Here is an 18,357-nt window from a genome sequence, read left to right as displayed (position 1 = left end):
TCCCTCAGTTACATGTATGGGGGGCCCCACCCCCAATTCTTTTTTTTACTATTTAGTGTCATATTTTTGTAGCGGTTCATACAACACATATTCTCATCAAATTTCATCACTGTAGTACTTATAGTTTCCGAGTAAATCGGCTGTGACAGACGGACAGACGGACAGACGGACAGACGGACATGACGAAACTATAAGGGTTCCGTTTTTGCCATTTTGGCTACGGAACCCTAAAAAAGACACGACATTTTGAATTTCGTATTTGCTTAACATAATAGCTAAAACTAACAGCTACAGTAAATCTAATAGTTCAGTCTTTTTTGCCTGCAGATCTTTCATAATGTTCATCACCATCATATTGTTCATCATAACCGCCTCCAAAACCGCTTCCGAATCCCGTTAAACCATAACCATTGCCAGTATTTGCCAAGTAATAGTTTCCATTGTATTGATTATTGGATGGACCATAGCCGCTTCCGAAGAAGGGCCTATATGGTCTGTTATGTCCGTGGTTTGGATAGCCTTGGTATCCATTGTATTGATTGTAATTAGGGTAATAACCACCGTAACCACCAGACGCTGAAGATTGAGATTGACTGATGCCTATATTGATAGGCGGGTATGGGTATTGGTTGCCTTGATAGCCTCCTTGGTAGCCTTGGTGGCCTTGGTAACCCCCATAGCCCCCGTAACCTTGATGGCCTCCAAAGCCTCCGTAATTGCCAAAGCCTCCTCCGCAAGATCCGAAATGACAACGTCTCTTCTTGTGTAAATGCCTGGCGTCTATATTATTATCTTCGTATTCATTTCTGTTTTGCACATCTGAAATTGCAAAATAGTTTAACATGAGCTTAGTTTAAAATAATTCAAATTTGTCGCGATTATTTGTGAATATTTTGCTATTTTACTCAAAAAAAAATTTATAAGTACCTATTTTTAATTAAAAGATGGTGACATTTAGCTGCCATTTCTATGAGAATAAAATTAATTAATTAAATAAATCAGAACTTATACCTTTTTAATACCGATATTAAATATGAAATATACGTATTCAAATGTGTTAAAATTATTATAAACAGTAATCTATGTACAATGTCAAAACGGGACTCTATAATGAGAAAAAATAATAACATTGGACCGTAAGCTTTGTAACAACAAAAGCTCTAAGAACATTTATATAACGGTGCCAATATCATATTGTGCTGGCTTAGAAGTTAAATCACCACGTATTAAACAAAGTCGCTTTCCGCTCTTTGTTGGTCTGTCTGTTTATGCTTAGATTTTTAAAAGTACGCAACGGATTTTGATGCTATTTTTTAATAAATATAATGGTTTTTGGCAAATAATTTGTTAAGTTTTAAGCAAAGTGGGCGAAGCGGCTGGTACGCTATAGTCTTTTTTTTTTTTTTTTTTTTTTTTTAACACACTGCTCAGGCATTTGACCGCCATCTCACCTGATGTGAAGATGCGGTCTTTCAGGTTAGCATGCCTGATCAGTAAGGTAAAGCCTATTCACTTTGGCCTTGAATAGATCCAAATTGTAACTATCGGGAAACACGAATGGCGGTAGGGAGTTCCACATCTTCGCGGTTTTTATTAAGAAACTGTTTTCGAAGCGCTTGGTGCGCACATGGGGTATCTCGACCACGTAGGGGTGGAAACCAGTATTCCGTCGCGAAGTCCTGTATTGGAAAGGAGAAGGTGGTATAAGGTGGTGTAATTCAGTCCCACATTCGCCGAAGTGAAGCCGGTAAAAGACTGAAAGGCAAGCAATTTTGCGTCTGTGCTCCAGAGTGTAGAGTTTGCCGCTGAGCAGACTCGGGTCGGCTATAAGTTTTTTAGCACGCCTTTCCATCGAATCTAAGGCGCCTAGGTGAGTTTTTGCAGCTCCAGCCCATATATGGCTGCAGTATTCCACACAAGACCGAACTTGGGCTTGGTATAATCTAAGAAGCTGGTCTGGTGTGAAGTACCGCCTTACTTTGGCCAAAATGCCGAGCTTTTTAGCAGCAAGTTGCGCCTTAGATTCGATGAACTGTCTGAAGGTTCGACGAAACGGTGACGCCAAGCAACTGCAGACTGTCAGACACCACGATCGGCACATCACGAAAAGTCGGAGCTAGGTGAAGTGGACTTTTTTTCGCTGTGAAAAGGCACGCCTGCGTTTTTGACGCATTAAATCTCACCAGATTCGCATCGCCCCATTTGGAGATATCCAGTAAGGTGTTATTCACGCGTTCAATCATGGCCTCTCTCTCAGTCGCTATAGTTTCTTTGGATGCAGCAGCATTGGATAGGTATCTTTCTACAACTGTACTGTCGTCCGCGTACCCAAAAATGTTAGGCCGAAGCATATCATTTATGTGCAGCAGGAACAGCGTTGCAGAAAGTACAGACCCCTGAGGAACACCCGCGTTAATATCCAGAGGATCAGACATGCATCCGTCGATAACTACTTGGATAGAACGCTCTCTCAGGAAGTCGGCTATCCAAGTGCAGAGATCAGGTGGTATTCCGTATGAAGGAAGCTTGCTTAGGAGGCTAGCGTGCCAGACTTTATCGAAAGCTTTCGAGATATCAAGGGAGACAGCAAGTGCCTCACCGTGATTCTCTATGGCTTCTCCCAAAATATGAGTAGCGTGTACCAGGAGATCGCCAGTCGATCTATTCTTGCGGAAACCATACTGCCGGTCATTAAGAAGATCGTTGGCCTCTAGGTACGCAAGGAGCCGGTTGTTCAATACACGCTCCATAATCTTGCAGAGTATGGAGGTGATTGAAATCGGGCGATAGTTAGTGGGGTCCGCACGACTGCCTTTTTTGGGCACAGGCTGCACGTTTGCAAGCTTCCAGGACTTAGGGACTTGACCCGACTCTAAAGACAACCGAAACAAGCGGGTCAAGATAGGAGACAGCTCAGGAGCGCACATTTTCAGGACTATTCCAGGGATCCCATCCGGACCACTTGCTTTATTGACGTCAAGACCACGCATAATGTTAAGAACATCTTTTTGCCTTATACGTATGCTAGGCATAACTGAGTGGCAGTGTGGTAAGGAAGGTGGTGTTGTGTTCGTTGGATCAAGACGTGAATTTTGTGCGAAGAGTATAGCAAATGTGTCGGCTTTCTCTTTTGCAGTATGAGCAAGTGATCCGTCGGGTTTCAGCAGCGGTGGTAGCGAGGATCGTGAAAAGTTCGATTCAACAACTTTCGCAAGCGACCAGAATGCCTTACTACCAGCTGGATAGGATGCGAGTTTGTCTCCGATACGGCGAATATGATCGAATCTTGCCCTCTTGAGTAACCTTTTACAGTCCTTGGCAGCTTTGTTAAAAGCTTTCTTTTTTTCATGTAAATCAGAAGATTTGTGGATCCGAGCATCGGCCCAGGTTCGATATGCGGCTTCCTTACTTCTTTCTGCTTGAGCACATTCAGCGTTGAACCAGGGTCGAGCTTTGGCATCGATGATAACGTCAGAAAAGGGAATAAAATACTCCATTCCCTGACGAATAACATCGGCGATGTTCTCCGCACAGGTCGAGGGGTCGTTAGAAGAGAAAAAAACCTGCCGCCAAGGATAGGAGGAGAAAAAGTTACGCATCTCTTCCCAGTCTGCCAACTTATATCTCCAAACCCTTCTCCTTCCTTTGGATGTAAAGTCCGGTGGAGAACAAGTTGAGACAGATCTTACCAAGCAGTGGTCAGAGGTACCAAGTGGAGCAGAAACTTCTACCACACAACGGTCGGGATCAGTAGTCAGTAAGAGATCCAGGCAATTGGACGTATGGCCTTCAATATCAGGAATTCGAGTTGCCTCTTTTACAAGCTGGGAGAGGTTATAAGAGGTTGCAAAATTGAAGATCTCTCTCCCAGCATGATCAGTTTTCTGGTACGGGAATAACCATTCGCTATGGCAGGCGTTAAAATCCCCCAGGAGGACGATTTGGGCACTGGGAAACCGGAGTTGGACCACATCTATCGTCTCACTAAGGTAGTCGAAGAGCCTAGTAGTCTCCATATCGCCGCTGTGGGAACGGTAAACACTTGCGTATACTGTTTTGTCAAATTTTGTTTCCACAACAATCCAGAGAACGGAAAATTTGGAATCTTCAAGGTGAAGGAGACGTTGTGCACAGACATCGTCGCGAATATACACACAGGTACCGGCTTTAGGTAGGAACTTATGTTCAAGAATGTACCCAGGATACCCGAGGTATGATGCGTCAGCAGGACATCTAATCTGCGTCTCGGTAAGGAAAAACAAGTGAGGCTTTTCGGTCTCAAGGTGATGGTGGACTGGCAAGAGATTTGAGTGCAGGCCTCGAATATTAGAGAGGTGCACATTAAACGAGAGGAAGTGCTGCCGCTGTCTATACTTGTTTCCTTTGTGACCTTTATTCATGTTTGCTTTGAGAAGAGTGAATAGGCAGCAACAATAAGCAGATAAACGAGGCTGAATGTCAGGAGCAACCTTAGAAAAACATTAGGGTCTACACTGGTGGAAGCCTAGTCTGGAGACCGCGGGGACGCCCGAAACCCCCTGGATATTGCCAACGGGTCCTCTCACCCGGTCGCCAACCGGCACGTTGGAGCCAATCCAGGATTATGCGCAGGCGGCGGGGCAGCCTTTCACGGGTGGCTAACCCGCTAGTTGGGCCCCCTACAACCTGCGGTCGGCCAGCGGTGAACCGTTTCTTCGGATCCCGCTACCCTCCATGACTAGGCGTCCGGCGCAGAAACACTAATGCAAAGGAGTCCGCTCATTGACATTGGGCAACTGTTTAGACCTTATTGTTACAGAGATGGGCTTCACCTAGCATAATGCCGGAACACGACGGGTCGTTTGGCGGCAAGGCTTTGCCAGGTGGGTGGTAACTAGCCGGGACAACTGTCTCCCACCAGAAAAGTTACGGTTACTCATTTAGCACCACCCGGGGGGCACGTGTAGGGACACAAGAGTTTTCACCTACGGACGCGAGTAACATTACCCCCCTAAAAGTAGTCTATACTAATATGTATTAGAGGAAAGGTTTTGTATGTTAGTAACGAATTGGTTCAAAAACTGCTGGACGGATTTCGATGAAACTTTACAGTAATATAGCACATAACACATGAATTATTGACTATGGGCGAAACCGTGCGGCACAGCTAGTGATGAATAAGATACAAATTAATACCTGCAGCAGAAACAAGGCTCCAACCAAGGCAGATCAGGAAAATCACAAGATACTTAGACATTTTGTTTGCTTTGTGAAGACATTCGGCGGGTCAAACGGTTATATATTATTTGATGCAAGGGCACCGCCTACGCCTTTAACATTGAAATTGCAAATTTAAAGCTAATTTCCTGCGGAAGTATACAAAATGCCCTTATATGGAATTATAGACTACAAGCCCGCATATGAAAAAAATATGGGTCAAATGAACCACCAGGGGTCATATCTAGAACGAAAGAAGAGCAAAAAATAATAAGATTCATCACTATGCCGTCACTTGTAAGCTGTCCAACTGAGTGCAGATGAGAATTGAAAAGTACAGGTAGACTCGGTAAATTTTGGTCATATATTTTTGTACGGCATTCTTAACCATCGATAGATCCATTAAAAATAATAAGAAACCGCTCAGTGCCGTACAAAAATGTGGGTCCACCAAGTCGGAATTTTTATTTAATTTCCGAGAGTTACCGGGGGTAAATTTGGTCATTTGACCATGTACGGCATCTGTGTCATACTATTGCTATACTGCTTTTAATCCATTATTCCGCAACGCCGTACAAAAATCATGGGGACAAGGGGAAAAAATCGAGAGTTGCAATCCCCTCTCTTTCCCCACTCCAGGGGGTCATTTGACTAAGTACGGCTTCGGTTCCAAAACATTATCTAGCACTCAAAAGTACTATTAAAAGCAATGCCGTCAAAAAATAATTGTTCTTTTAAATGTATACCAATAATCATCTTAATTTCATCGAATTCTTGATATAAAGAGCTGTAAGGTCATTTGACCCTGTACGGGAACTTTTTTTTTAACATGATATTGTAAAATTCAATTGTTATATAGTATTGCCGTTCAAAAGAAACCGTTCTAAAAAAAGTTATAGAGAAATGCAAACCCAGAAATTTTGTTAAAGTTTAAACATCGTAGATTAATGAAATATAATAGTTTTCTACACTTTATTCGTTGTTTTAAATAGTATTAACATAGATAAATTAGGAAAAAACGATGCCGTACATTTTTGTGCAGACCACATCTTTTAGGCTGATGAAAGCGACGAAAGCTACAATTTTAAGGGTGCTTTATGGCCATTTGATACAGTACGGCATTAACATATTTTTACCCAACTACGGCAAAGCAAAAGGAGGGTTATGGTTTTGACAGGTCATGTATGTATGTTTATCTATTCCCTCGTAACTTCTAAACTACTTATCAGAATTCGACAAATGACATATCATTAGAAGCGTCTGAATTGTTCACTGGATAATCAGTGACCAGCTAGCTAAAGGCTATATGGGGTTTCACAAAATCTAATGTGGCGCCCTCTAGCGGACAAAACATACAGAGTAAAAAAATAAAGTTAAGATAAATATGCCGTGTTTGGTATCATTTGAAAGCGCTTTACTTGTACATTTTGAATATGTATATATTACTAGCATTTGCTTGTGACTTTACCTGTATTCATGGGCTGATTGAATATAATTCACATCTTTTCGTTCATAGCTTTTTTATTAGTTCATCAATTTAACGGAGTCCATTCCACTTGACTCCGACTTTCCAAGGTGATAATTAACCACCTCGAGCTTCTTAATATTAATGTATATTTATATTTTATTAGAAAAATATAAAGCAAACATTTCGTTATATGGATTTTTTCTTTTTCAGATTTTTCCCCTTTGAACCAACGAAAATGTACGGCACATGAAAAAATATTATCTATGCATAAAATACTTTAAAAATAAATTTATTTCGTGTTGTGTCAAATGACCCCCTGGAGTGGGGAAAGAGAGGGGATTACAACTCTCGATTTTTTCCCCTTGTCCCCATGATTTTTGTACGGCGTTGCGGAATAATGGATTAAAAGCAGTATAGCAATCGTATGACACAGATGCCGTACATGGTCAAATGACCAAATTTACCCCCGGTAACTCTCGGAAATTAAATAAAAATTCCGACTTGGTGGACCCACATTTTTGTACGGCACTGAGCGGTTTCTTATTATTTTTAATGGATCTATCGATGGTTAAGAATGCCGTACAAAAATATATGACCAAAATTTACCGAGTCTACCTGTACTTTTCAATTCTCATCTGCACTCAGTTGGACAGCTTACAAGTGACGGCATAGTGATGAATCTTATTATTTTTTGCTCTTCTTTCGTACTAGATATGTCCCGTGGTGGTTCATTTGACCCATATTTTTTTCATATGCGGGCTTGTAGTCTATTAGGCGGAAGACATTTTTATTTAAATTAAAAAGTCCTCACATATGTTATTTTATATTTAGATTGTATAATTTTGCATAAATTGATGAGTTAACTGGAACGCCAGAAAAATGGATTTATGGAAACTGGTTGATGATTCACAATATCGGAATATCGAGTTTCTTTTATGTTTTAATAAATTGGTTCTATTCTATTATATTAATTATTGATTTTAGTGGTCTTCGTGTTCTATTAGGAATTGTAACTCAAACACGTTATTAAACAAATGTCAAAAACTATATGCACTGTAAATAAATCCATGAACGAAAGTAGTATCCTGTCCTGTTTGACTCGATTTATATATTTTTTAATATCTTTCTATAGCTTTTTTACACGCTTTATATTAGCTTCACCTGTATGTTTGTTTGTTTGTAACCGACTTCTTTGGGCGCGATTTTGACCCACTTTAAACGGCCAGATTTCGTTCAAACTTTGTAGATTTATTGAGGACCGATGACAATACACTAATTTGATAAAATTATTCCATTTTTTTAGTTCGGTTTCTATAAAAAGCGTGTTTTTTAGTTTTTTTAAACTATTATTATTAAATTAAGAGAACACGGATATTTCTTATTTACATTACACGAATTATTGGCGATTTCTCATCAGAAACCAACAGCAATCGATGAATAGTAAGCCAACTTAGTAAGGAAAAGGAACAGTACATAATGTGTATTCATTTTTTTTACTAGTGTGCCAAGTGAAGAACCGCAGATTGTACTTTTTTTTATGTGAAATTTATGTGATAACACAGGATTACCAAGAAAGTGCTACATTAAAAGCAATAAAAACTGTAAATATTGTCTAAGTCTCTACTCTTATATTATGACATTTATCATTCGTCACATGGAGTAGCACAACGTATCAAATTACTGTGCAATCTTGTATAAAAAATTATCTTTTTCTTAGAACATAACATTAAAACGGTTCGACCAATTAAAAGTCTAGCAAAAACTAAGCACTAGTAATAAAATCAGGAACACTATAATAAATGTCTAAAATTATTTGCCTTGAATACTAACGATATGCTAACTCTAGTTTATGAAGTTTATAGATACTCAGCGGGTTCAATAACCTTATCTATGTATTAATAATAATTTATTATCTATGGTTTTATAAGATTGCTCTCAATTTGATAGATTTTTTTATCATTCAGTAACAAAATTCTTATGGGCAGGTGCGATATCGGAAAAAAAAGGAAAAAAAGATATTTTGTAACAATTGTATTTATTTAAAACTTAATATTATTATAAATAAAATCTATACAAAGCGACTCAGACGACGACTAATAAATAACATTGTAGTGTCCTTTTTAATTAATACTTTAAAAAGCATACATTATAATATTCTATAAGAATTATAAAAAAAACTGTCTGTAACGCTAATCCTCAAAATGGCTGAACTGGTTTTGATAGGAACTTTGTTCTTCACCAATAGATCTGGTGATATGGTGACAAAAGCTTCGTCTAGTTTTAATATGAAACAATATATGCCTTTTCTGTTATTATATTCAGGAACGGACGGAAATAATTTATTAATATTATTTTTCGTTCGTCATTTATTAGTTAATTTGGTGTGACAATTCTCTATCGTTTTTCTTATGTCTTTGGTTTCCCAGACTTCGAAATTGCTATTGAGATGGCATCTCCAGAGTCACTTTTCGAGTTACTTATAGCAGCATTGCCATTGCAATTGTCACATGGTAGTTTGCCAAAATCGTCTTGATTATCTTGTCTTATGTCCTGAGAATGCGGAAAATTCTGCGGTCCAGGTCCCCAATTGTTTCCAAATCTATGATGCCAGGGTGGAGGAGGTCCTGGTGGCCAGAATGGCGGTGGTGGTGGCCAGAATGGTGGGTGAGGGTGTCCATTTGGACCACAGTCTTCAGCAGATCGCTGCAAGCGGTTAAGGAGGATGCTTTCTAAAAAAACATATTTTTTATGAAATATCAATATAATTTATAACATTTTCTTATTATTGTTTATGATATTATATATTGATATATATTGATTTTCTAAAATTTTACAATACTTATTTAAAAAATTATTTCGTTCTCAATCGAAAATTAATTCATATTTTTATATTCATAAGCAGTTTATAAAAGTGAACAAATAAAAATGTCAGATAAAAATATCGCCTAAATATTTTTTTATAATCTGTATTTAAATTATAGATAACTGTCAAAAACTTACGATTATTATCTATGGGCAAACAGCTGGCCACATAAAATGCCGCGAAAAATAAAAAGCCAAACCTCAACATTCTGGTGTGTTTCGGAGATATGCTAAAATAACGGAGATGCAACAAATTTTATACTTTTCAACGATATTTATAAGACAAATTGACAGTCTTACTAAGAATTCCTAATAACGCCTAGATGATAATAAAAAATGTAAAGTGATATTAAATCAGATTACATATCCTCGAAGTTTGTTTTTGATGTAATATGTTTGTCGGACAATGTTTGACAATTTAATTAGTGATTTAAAAAGGATTTTCCAATGTACCTACATGATTCCACACCAATTCCACACTGATATCCGTATTTACGATGACACTTGTTTGGGTAATTTTTATGAAATTATTTTATTATTTTAATTTCAGATTAATCTCTTCTTTGAATGGAGATGTTAACATAGTTTCTTTCTAGAATGTAAAATAATTAACATAATTAAAAAGAAATCGCCAAATCTCGATAAAGACTCGACCAAACGACTATTTTTTATATTTTTGTAATTAGACAGTTTTTGCGGAGAGAAAACTGTCAAAAGGCATATCCGGGCGGTGATGGGGCACTATAATATTATAATATCTACGGATTAAGGGTTTTAATTCATTAATTGTAATTTCTGATTTTAATTTTTATTGATAACAACTAAGGCTAACAATAAAGAGATAGGTAGGTATAAGAGATTGCAACTGCTTTGTGATTTTCTTTTGGCACATATTCTTAATTGTAAATAAATATGTACTTATGAGCTGATGTTAATAATTGTATGATTAATTGAATATAATAATATTTAATTAATTAGGTATCATAAAATTCTTATAATGTCCGCAAGATGAAGAGTTGAAGGTCCTTTTATCAAAAAAAAATAAGCATTAAAAATTGGGTTCGTCTATAATTAAAAGTATCATCACGCTCAAATCGGATATTTGGTTTTACAAATAAAATCTTGAATACGGTCAACACGTTAAAGGCAATTTGTTTATAAGGTGACTTTGCTAAGATTTTATTTATAAAACAAACAACCGATTTGATTTGCGTTTAATTTGTATGAAGTTTACTAGTTTACTTTCGTAATATTTAGAGGTAGATGATCCTATCTAATATCACTACATAGTATAAAACAAAGTCGCTTTCCCTGTCCCTATGTCCCTATGTCCCTTTGTACGCTTAAATCTTTGAAACTACGCAACGGATTTTGATGCGGTTTTTTTTAATAGATAGAGTGATTCAAGAGGAAGGTTTATATGTATAATAACATCCATTAAATAATGGAGAAGTACTGTTATTTCTGAGGTTTCTAATGTGATGTCGTAAAAAATTACATTTTTTCCGCTTACATTGCAAACGCAGGCTGAACCCTACGAGTTTTATCAAAATAATGTACTAAGTATTATACACATTGAAAAGGTCTACAGAAAAGTCCGCGATGGTATATGTCTATCTCTTATGGATAACCCACAATAACTTTTTTTTGTCATTTACTTTTTACGACAAATAATGGCTAATTTTCGAAGCGATTTTAACCAATACAGCATTAATCCTTAACCAATTAAATACCTTGAATACATTGTTCATTTAATATAGATCTATATGGCCCTTTACACCGTATGATTTAAGTGAATATTTTCGAAGATATTACAGATTTAAAAATTGCGGGACGTAGCATTTGCGGCGGTACCGGCCGGCCGCCGGGCTATATCTAATATATATTATAAAGGCGAAAGTTTGTAAGGATGTATGGATGTATGGATGTTTGTTACTCTTTCACGTAAAAACTACTGAACCGATTACAATGAAATTTAGCACACATATAGAGGGTAACTTGGATTAACACATAGGATAGTTTTTATCCCGGAAATCCCACGGGAACGGGAACTATGCGGGTTTTCCTTTGCAAACGCGGGCGAAGCCGCGGGCGGAAATCTAGTATTTTATACCCGTGCGAAGCCGGAGCGGGCCGCTATGTTTTTATATACAACGTTCACAGTTTTTCTGTAGTGTATTTAGTATCAGCATTGCACCCGTGCGAAGCCGGGGCGGGTCGCTAGTATATTATAAAGGCGAAAGTTTGTAAGGATGTATGGATGTATGGATGTATGGATGTTTGTTACTCTTTCACGTAAAAACTACTGAACCGATTACAATGAAATTTAGCACACATATAGAGGGTAACTTGGATTAACACATAGGATAGTTTTTATCCCGGAAATCCCACGGGAACGGGAACTATGCGGGTTTTCCTTTGCAAACGCGGGCGAAGCCGCGGGCGGAAATCTAGTATATAATAATTATTCTATACACGTCTTAGTGACATATCACACTAGCGGATTGCGAGCGGTTTCAAAGCGGAGCGGGTGCGCAACGAATACGTTGCGGTTGCGCAGCGAATTCGTTGCGGACGCGTGGCAGATGCGCAACGTTTAACGTCGCAGTCATGTACACTCATTAACAAAATGGAATCCGTGCTGGTTGTTACTTATAACTTGTGATAGTATAATAATTATGAGATCATTATTTTTTACGAGTTTCATAACATGTTAATGTTTAGGGTATTGTTTTATCTATTAAATCTTGGTCGAAATGCAATCAGATAACTTAATTGCTCATTAAGAAAGTTCATTAGTGAAATAAATGTTAAAGCTCCTTAACTAAAACAGGGCTATCTTATTATTAGATAAATAGCAGTGAATAGAAAATTTTATCAAGCAACCAGCAACTCACTATCACTTTGCTCATAATTAGGTTCACAAAATCTCTTTATAACATACGTTGCTATGGGAGAGATTATACTGGTCAGTCGTTACATACTTTTGGAATGTATGGTACATTCTAAAAGTCCTAGTAATTCAATTTTATAGCACCTTTTTTTAACAACTCCAGTTGTTATTACATCTTTAGTTAACTGTTAAGTAAGTGCATTTCCACAGTACGGTTAAAAAATTGAGTGCTACAGAAACGATGGAAATATTGAATGGAAGTTAGGCAAGGCGGAAGGGCTGGCTTTTGTGCGAGAGTATACAAAATGACGCGTCCGCAACGAATTCGCTGCGCAACCGCGGCGTGTTCGTTGCGCGCCCGCAACGTATTCGTTGCGCACCCGCTCCGCTTTGAAACCGCTCGCAATCCGCTAGTGTGATATGTCACTTACTACTAACCCTGGTAATAATTATACAATCTAGATCTATTTTTTCATTCATTGACCTTTATGAGAAACGTATAGTGCCACAAACTTATCTGACCCGGTGACAGTGTCACTGATGTCGCTTTCTTTTATATAAACAAAATATTTCGTATGAAAAGTCTGTGAAAATGTGACATTTCAAAATGGCGGCACGTAGTTCCAGTTTTTGCCACCGGGTCAGATAAGTTTGTGGCACTGTATTTATACTATTTTGGAAACAAAAAAGAAACACCCTTAGACTAAATAAAAAAATGATAAATAAAATTCTTGGCTAAATTCTTCTCGTGCTAAAAAAATAAGAGAAAAAAATTCGATAACATCTGTGAAAATAGCCAATCCTACTTACATATACCTATAAATAAATAATAACTCATAAATGCGAAATTTTGTGAGGATGGATGTTTGTGTAGATATGTGTGTATGTTTGTTACCCTTTCACGCAAATACTACTGAACATTGATTACACTGAAATTATACTTTTTATCTAGGAAATCCCACAGGAACGTGAAATATGCGGGTTTTCCTTTGATTACGCGTGCGAAGCCGCTGACGGAAAGCTAGTAGAATTATAACTTGTAATTTTGTTTCAATTATAATGGAAATAATGTATAAGCTATTCCTGCTATTTGGATATATTTTGGAAAATATTTATATATATTTTACCATTGATCTTATTTGGTCAACCTCATAATAAAAATTTTCTTAAAAGAAAATTCAATAAAGTAACCACGTTTATATTAACTGAACAAAAAAATATTAATATTAAATTATACAGGGATGCCGCCGAAATTTTATAATTATGGTTTGTAAGTGATGCATATCCTACATTCAATGAAGAAAAAAATTGAGATATTTTTTTTTTTAAGTGTAATTGTAATTTTTTTGTAATCTCGAAGTGAAGATCAAGTTTTTTACTAATATTAAATTTTTAGTTTACTACCATTCAAACATTCTTTAAAATTTTATTACATATTCATACTATGAGTAAGTACTTATTTTGAAATAAAAAAATGTAATTCTGTGTGATTATATTTTAAGAGAAAAGGTTTTCTTCATGTTGCTGAATTAATAAGGCATAATAACTGGACATGTAACTTTTATAATGGCATCCCATTATGGTATAGTGGTATATAGGTGGTACCGTATATATAGGTGGTGGTAGTGGTATAGGGTAGGGACATATCAAACAACAAAAATACATTTATAAATAGCGATTTATTCTCATAAATAATTACAACACAACAATTCACATTGATTTAACCCCCAATAGAAACGGCGACTGCGTTGCCGTTATGACTCCTAGCGTTACTAAGGGCATAACCGCCTTTACCACCGCAAGTACTGCACCCAGCATTCTGAGCTGACTCCAGACCTTGTGAAGCGAGGTTCAAAGCTCCACTTAGCGATGCAGATACGTCTTTGCTACCTGAACTAGCTCCACTAGCCTGCGATCCACTGGCTACACCTGTTTGTTCATTACTATCAGTTGCCTGGTATTTGGAGCTTCCGAAACCGTTACCGCTTCCATAACCGTGGCTAAAGCCGCGACCATGACCATATACATAGCCCCCTTGACCACCAAACTGCGATCCGGTTTGCTGTTGACCTAAGCTGAAGCCTCCTTGTGCAGATGTTTGGCTATTAGCACTTGAGCCAGCTAAGGCACCGCCATTTCCGCTGGATTGTTGTCCAAGTCCAGAAGCCTGTTGACTTTGTTGTCCGAAGTCATTGCTCTGTTGAGCTTGTTGTCCAAAATCACCACTTTGAGCACTTCCATATCCATGTTTGGAACCTTGACCGTGACCAAAACCGAATCCATAACCACCTTGACTGCCAGAACCAGATTGCTGTGTACCCAATGATCCGCTTCCTTGTGCGACAGTAGAGGCTTGGCTATTGGCACCTGAACCAGCTAAACCTCCATTATTTCCACTAGCTTGTTGACTTTGTTGTCCAAAAACACCACTTTGTTGTGTTTGTTGTTCTAAATTGCCACTCTGGGAACCGTGGCCATGGCCAAAACCGAATCCGTATCCACCTTGACCACCAAAACCAGAACCGGAGCCAGATTGTTGCTGTTGACCGGATAGCCCAAAACCACTTTGAGAATTAGAAGAGGCTTGGCTAGCAGAAGATCCAGAAAATCCAGCACCACTTCCACCAGCTCCAGAACTCTGTCCTAATCCGTTACTTTGTTGTGTTTGTTGTCCTTGTTCATAATGTTGATTAAAGCCACCTTGCCCGCTTTGTTTATCAAATCCACCAGCCTGTTGACTTTGCTGTTCAAATGCACTACCTTCTTTATGTTGATGAGCAAATCCACCTCCTTGTTGTTTTTGCTGGCCGAATTCACTTTCAGATTCAAGACCGTTAATCAACGCAGCCCCTTGACCTTCGTCACCACCTTGACCAAAGGAAGAGCTTTCAGAATGAGAACTACTGAAACCGCCCTGTCCCTGTGACTGAGCATTATTATTTCCAGCACTAGCACCAGTAGCACCAAAACCATCCGTTTGACCTTGGCTTCCTCCTTGTCCTGCAAATCCACCTTGTGTGCCAAACGTTTTCTGTCCTCCAGCTTTGAAACTGAAGTGGGATTCTTTGACCTTTTTGAACGAAGAGAATTCTCCGAAACCGCCTCCTACAGATTTTCCACCAAAGGCACCCCCTGATTGACCACCAGCGGCACCTCCGTTTCCACTACTGGCTCCTTCAGATCCGCCAAAAGCACCACCGGACTGAATATTGTATTGACCCGATTGGTCTTCATCACATCCTTCAGCTTGCCCACCAGGTGCAACAGATGCTAATGATAAGGCCTCTCCAGTGTTTTGTCCAGCATTAGCAGAAGCAGATGCTCCACTAAATACTCCTTGAGCACGGCCATCAGTAGACTTTGCTATTCCGCTCCAATTCTTCGTGTGAAAGAATGGGAATGGTGGAGGCGGTGGTGGCGGTAACGGTGGGTGGTCCAGGAAACCTGAAAATAAATTAATTGTATTAAAGCTCATATATACTGACAAAATGAAGTACATATCTATAAAAAAGTAGACATAATTAGTTAAAGTAAACTTCACATATTGATGTTTTCGGAGCTCAAGTTTGTATTAAAATTTAGCACTTCATAGTTACGTCATTACTCTCAGCGTTTATTAAAAGGCTCATTGTATAAACCTTAAGTAATTACAATTGCAATTACCTGGATATCCATGCGCTGCTCCAAGAGCAGCACAAATTGCTACAGTTAAAAAGAACACACTCAATTTTGTCATCTTGTTGAGATCGCTGTGCAGTCTGACCTAGTACAGCTCGATGCTATCATTTTATAGCCAGCATAAATAGGCAAATCCTGCTTTCCAAGAATATTTAGTTTTAGTCAACCTGATAAGTGATAATAAACACGGTCAATATAACACCGATCTAAGAAAACTCACACGAGTTGTTAGATTTGTCTAAAATGTATATAAATTGATAAGGTTGGAAAAACCCGCCTTATAATGTTTTCATTTTATTAAGATCTAATTTTCCGACCATGTAGTGAAAGAAAATTCCCATGGAAATGAAAGGTTTTATCACTCTCTGACCTCCAAATTCTAGCCATAATTTATCCATTAATGCGACATGAAAGAAACAGAGAAATAATTAAGTAATATATTTTCGCATTAATAATAATAAATTAGTAAGGACTAGTGACGCCCATGACTTTATCCGCGCTATACAGGAATAGTTCTAATTATTTTTTTTTAACCTTTTCTAACCTTAAAATTATAATCAAAGAATCAAAATAAAGACATTACCATAGAAATCTAAATAACAAGACACTAGAAGTCGTAAGCGTGCGTGACCTTGTCGCCACTCAGGTGATTTGCACATCACCAGTGCATTCGTCACTGTTCAGTTGCTCTGGAGACGTATGAGTGTATACATGGTGTGTTTCAGCAATTCCCATTGCGGAAATTCTTCCACAAGTTGTAATTATACTTATAAAGGAATAATGTTTCATCGGAAAATATTTTTTTTTAGAAATAATGCCGTTTTTCCTTAAAATTATAGAATATTTACAAGTATTACGAGTGTCACCATAGTAATCGAAATAACAATGAATGACACAGTCGACCCTTCTTATTATCACGTTTGTTCGTATTGGAGCAAAAAGTCTCATATACTTAGGGATGTTATTCTAAAATAAACCGTAAATTCGTGCGTTAGGATACATATTCAAAAGCTTAATTTAATAGATAAGTTAGTTTTCACTAAAATCAAGCTGTCCAATAAAAGGCATAGTTTACTTGTGTGTACTGTTTAGCTTTCGGTTTGAATGTGTTGATTTTGGCGACAGCGGTTTTCATACGAATTATGACATTACAGCACTTCTATGTGTCTTGTTATTTAGATTTCTATGGACATTACCAACGCTCTTATTTTGTCTCAATTCTAGTAATATTTGTTCAAGCAATACACACTACTCTAATAACGTTGTTATTGTATAAAACGAGAGAATATTTCAACTTATATGTCAGTCGCCGCCAAGTGTTACTAAAAATGGCGCGTTTTAACTTAATTTGTTTAACATTTTTGGTGATTTTGGGACTTGCTCTTGCAGGTGATACTATTAATAAGATGTTATCGAATTATTGATGCTTTTGGAGTTTTGCCTTAGTTGGAAGTGATATTAATAAGCACAGCTTCGCAATTCACTGTTCTTAATAATCTTATCTCATGTTATTAGACCTACCTATAAATTATCAAAAAAGATGTGAATAAAATAGATACAGATATATGACAGATCTAGTGAAGATTTAAATGACTTTAAATTAACGATTCAATCCGTTTATCAATGTTAGCTAAGTTTCCCAACTATCCTAATTCGTGTGTCTAAATTATTTCGTGTAATAATTACTACGAGGTATATAAATATTACTTCGTTACAGGTGTACGATTACCTCGATCTCCTCAATTTGGTGGTAGACCAGGAGGTTTTGGCCAAGGTGGTTTCGGCCAAGGCGGTTCCAGCCAAGGCGGTTTCGGCCAAGGTAGTTTCGGCAATGGCAGGTTTGGGCAAGGTGGTTTTGGCAATGGCGGCTTTGGACAAGGTGGTTTCGGGAACGGCGGGTTTGGACAAGGTGGATTCGGACAACGAGGTTTTGGACAAGGTGGTTTCGGACAAGGTCGTGGACAAGGTGGCTTCGGGCAAAGGGGCTTTGGACAAGGTGGCTTTGGCAACGGTGGTTTCGGGCAAAACGGTTTTGGCCAAGGTGGTTTTGGACGGGGTTTCGGAGGATAAATTGAGTGATTTATGAGAGAACTACATAACGGTTTCGATTGAGATGATTGATTTAATGATGTACTCGGCTAACAGATACAGTATATTTTATTTATTTTTTAAACTACGTTAATATGTTTTTATGTGATACTAATGTTATTTAATAAATGTATAAAATGTTTAAAGCTTTTTATTTATTAAAGTATTTACC

The 18,357-nt window shown here is 37.8% G+C and overlaps 4 protein-coding genes across 4 annotated transcripts; 1 reads left to right on the top strand and 3 right to left on the bottom strand.

Annotated features, from left to right (window-relative positions):
• Nucleotides 1-235: 235 nt before the first annotated feature.
• On the bottom strand, nucleotides 236-5,236 carry LOC149487469 (uncharacterized). The gene is made up of 2 exons (XM_089695846.1): nucleotides 5,176-5,236; nucleotides 236-819 (listed from the first exon to the last, which is right to left on the bottom strand). The coding sequence occupies exons 1-2, from the start codon at nucleotides 5,234-5,236 to the stop codon at nucleotides 308-310; spliced, it is 573 nt and encodes a 190-aa protein (XP_089551972.1). The 3' UTR covers nucleotides 236-307.
• A 3,514-nt stretch (nucleotides 5,237-8,750) lies between these two features.
• Nucleotides 8,751-9,830, bottom strand: LOC149487468 (uncharacterized). The gene is made up of 2 exons (XM_089695845.1): nucleotides 9,665-9,830; nucleotides 8,751-9,393 (listed from the first exon to the last, which is right to left on the bottom strand). The coding sequence occupies exons 1-2, from the start codon at nucleotides 9,732-9,734 to the stop codon at nucleotides 9,071-9,073; spliced, it is 393 nt and encodes a 130-aa protein (XP_089551971.1). The 5' UTR covers nucleotides 9,735-9,830; the 3' UTR covers nucleotides 8,751-9,070.
• A 4,269-nt stretch (nucleotides 9,831-14,099) lies between these two features.
• LOC149487467 (uncharacterized) lies at nucleotides 14,100-16,193 on the bottom strand. Its single transcript, XM_089695844.1, has 2 exons — nucleotides 16,083-16,193; nucleotides 14,100-15,863 (listed from the first exon to the last, which is right to left on the bottom strand). Exons 1-2 carry the CDS (start codon nucleotides 16,153-16,155, stop codon nucleotides 14,140-14,142), a joined length of 1,797 nt encoding a protein of 598 aa, XP_089551970.1. The 5' UTR covers nucleotides 16,156-16,193; the 3' UTR covers nucleotides 14,100-14,139.
• Nucleotides 16,194-17,412: 1,219 nt separating this feature from the next.
• LOC149487466 (uncharacterized) lies at nucleotides 17,413-18,317 on the top strand. The gene is made up of 2 exons (XM_089695843.1): nucleotides 17,413-17,486; nucleotides 17,815-18,317. The coding sequence occupies exons 1-2, from the start codon at nucleotides 17,426-17,428 to the stop codon at nucleotides 18,165-18,167; spliced, it is 414 nt and encodes a 137-aa protein (XP_089551969.1). The 5' UTR covers nucleotides 17,413-17,425; the 3' UTR covers nucleotides 18,168-18,317.
• Nucleotides 18,318-18,357: the final 40 nt, after the last annotated feature.

The sequence above is a fragment of the Colias philodice genome, chromosome 6 (assembly GCF_061535455.1).
Source record: "Colias philodice isolate Cphi_HAF_F1 chromosome 6, ilColPhil1 Martin Lab GWU primary, whole genome shotgun sequence".
In the NCBI taxonomy this organism is placed as follows: domain Eukaryota; kingdom Metazoa; phylum Arthropoda; class Insecta; order Lepidoptera; family Pieridae; genus Colias; species Colias philodice.
This window is presented reverse-complemented; position numbering and strand designations above follow the sequence as displayed.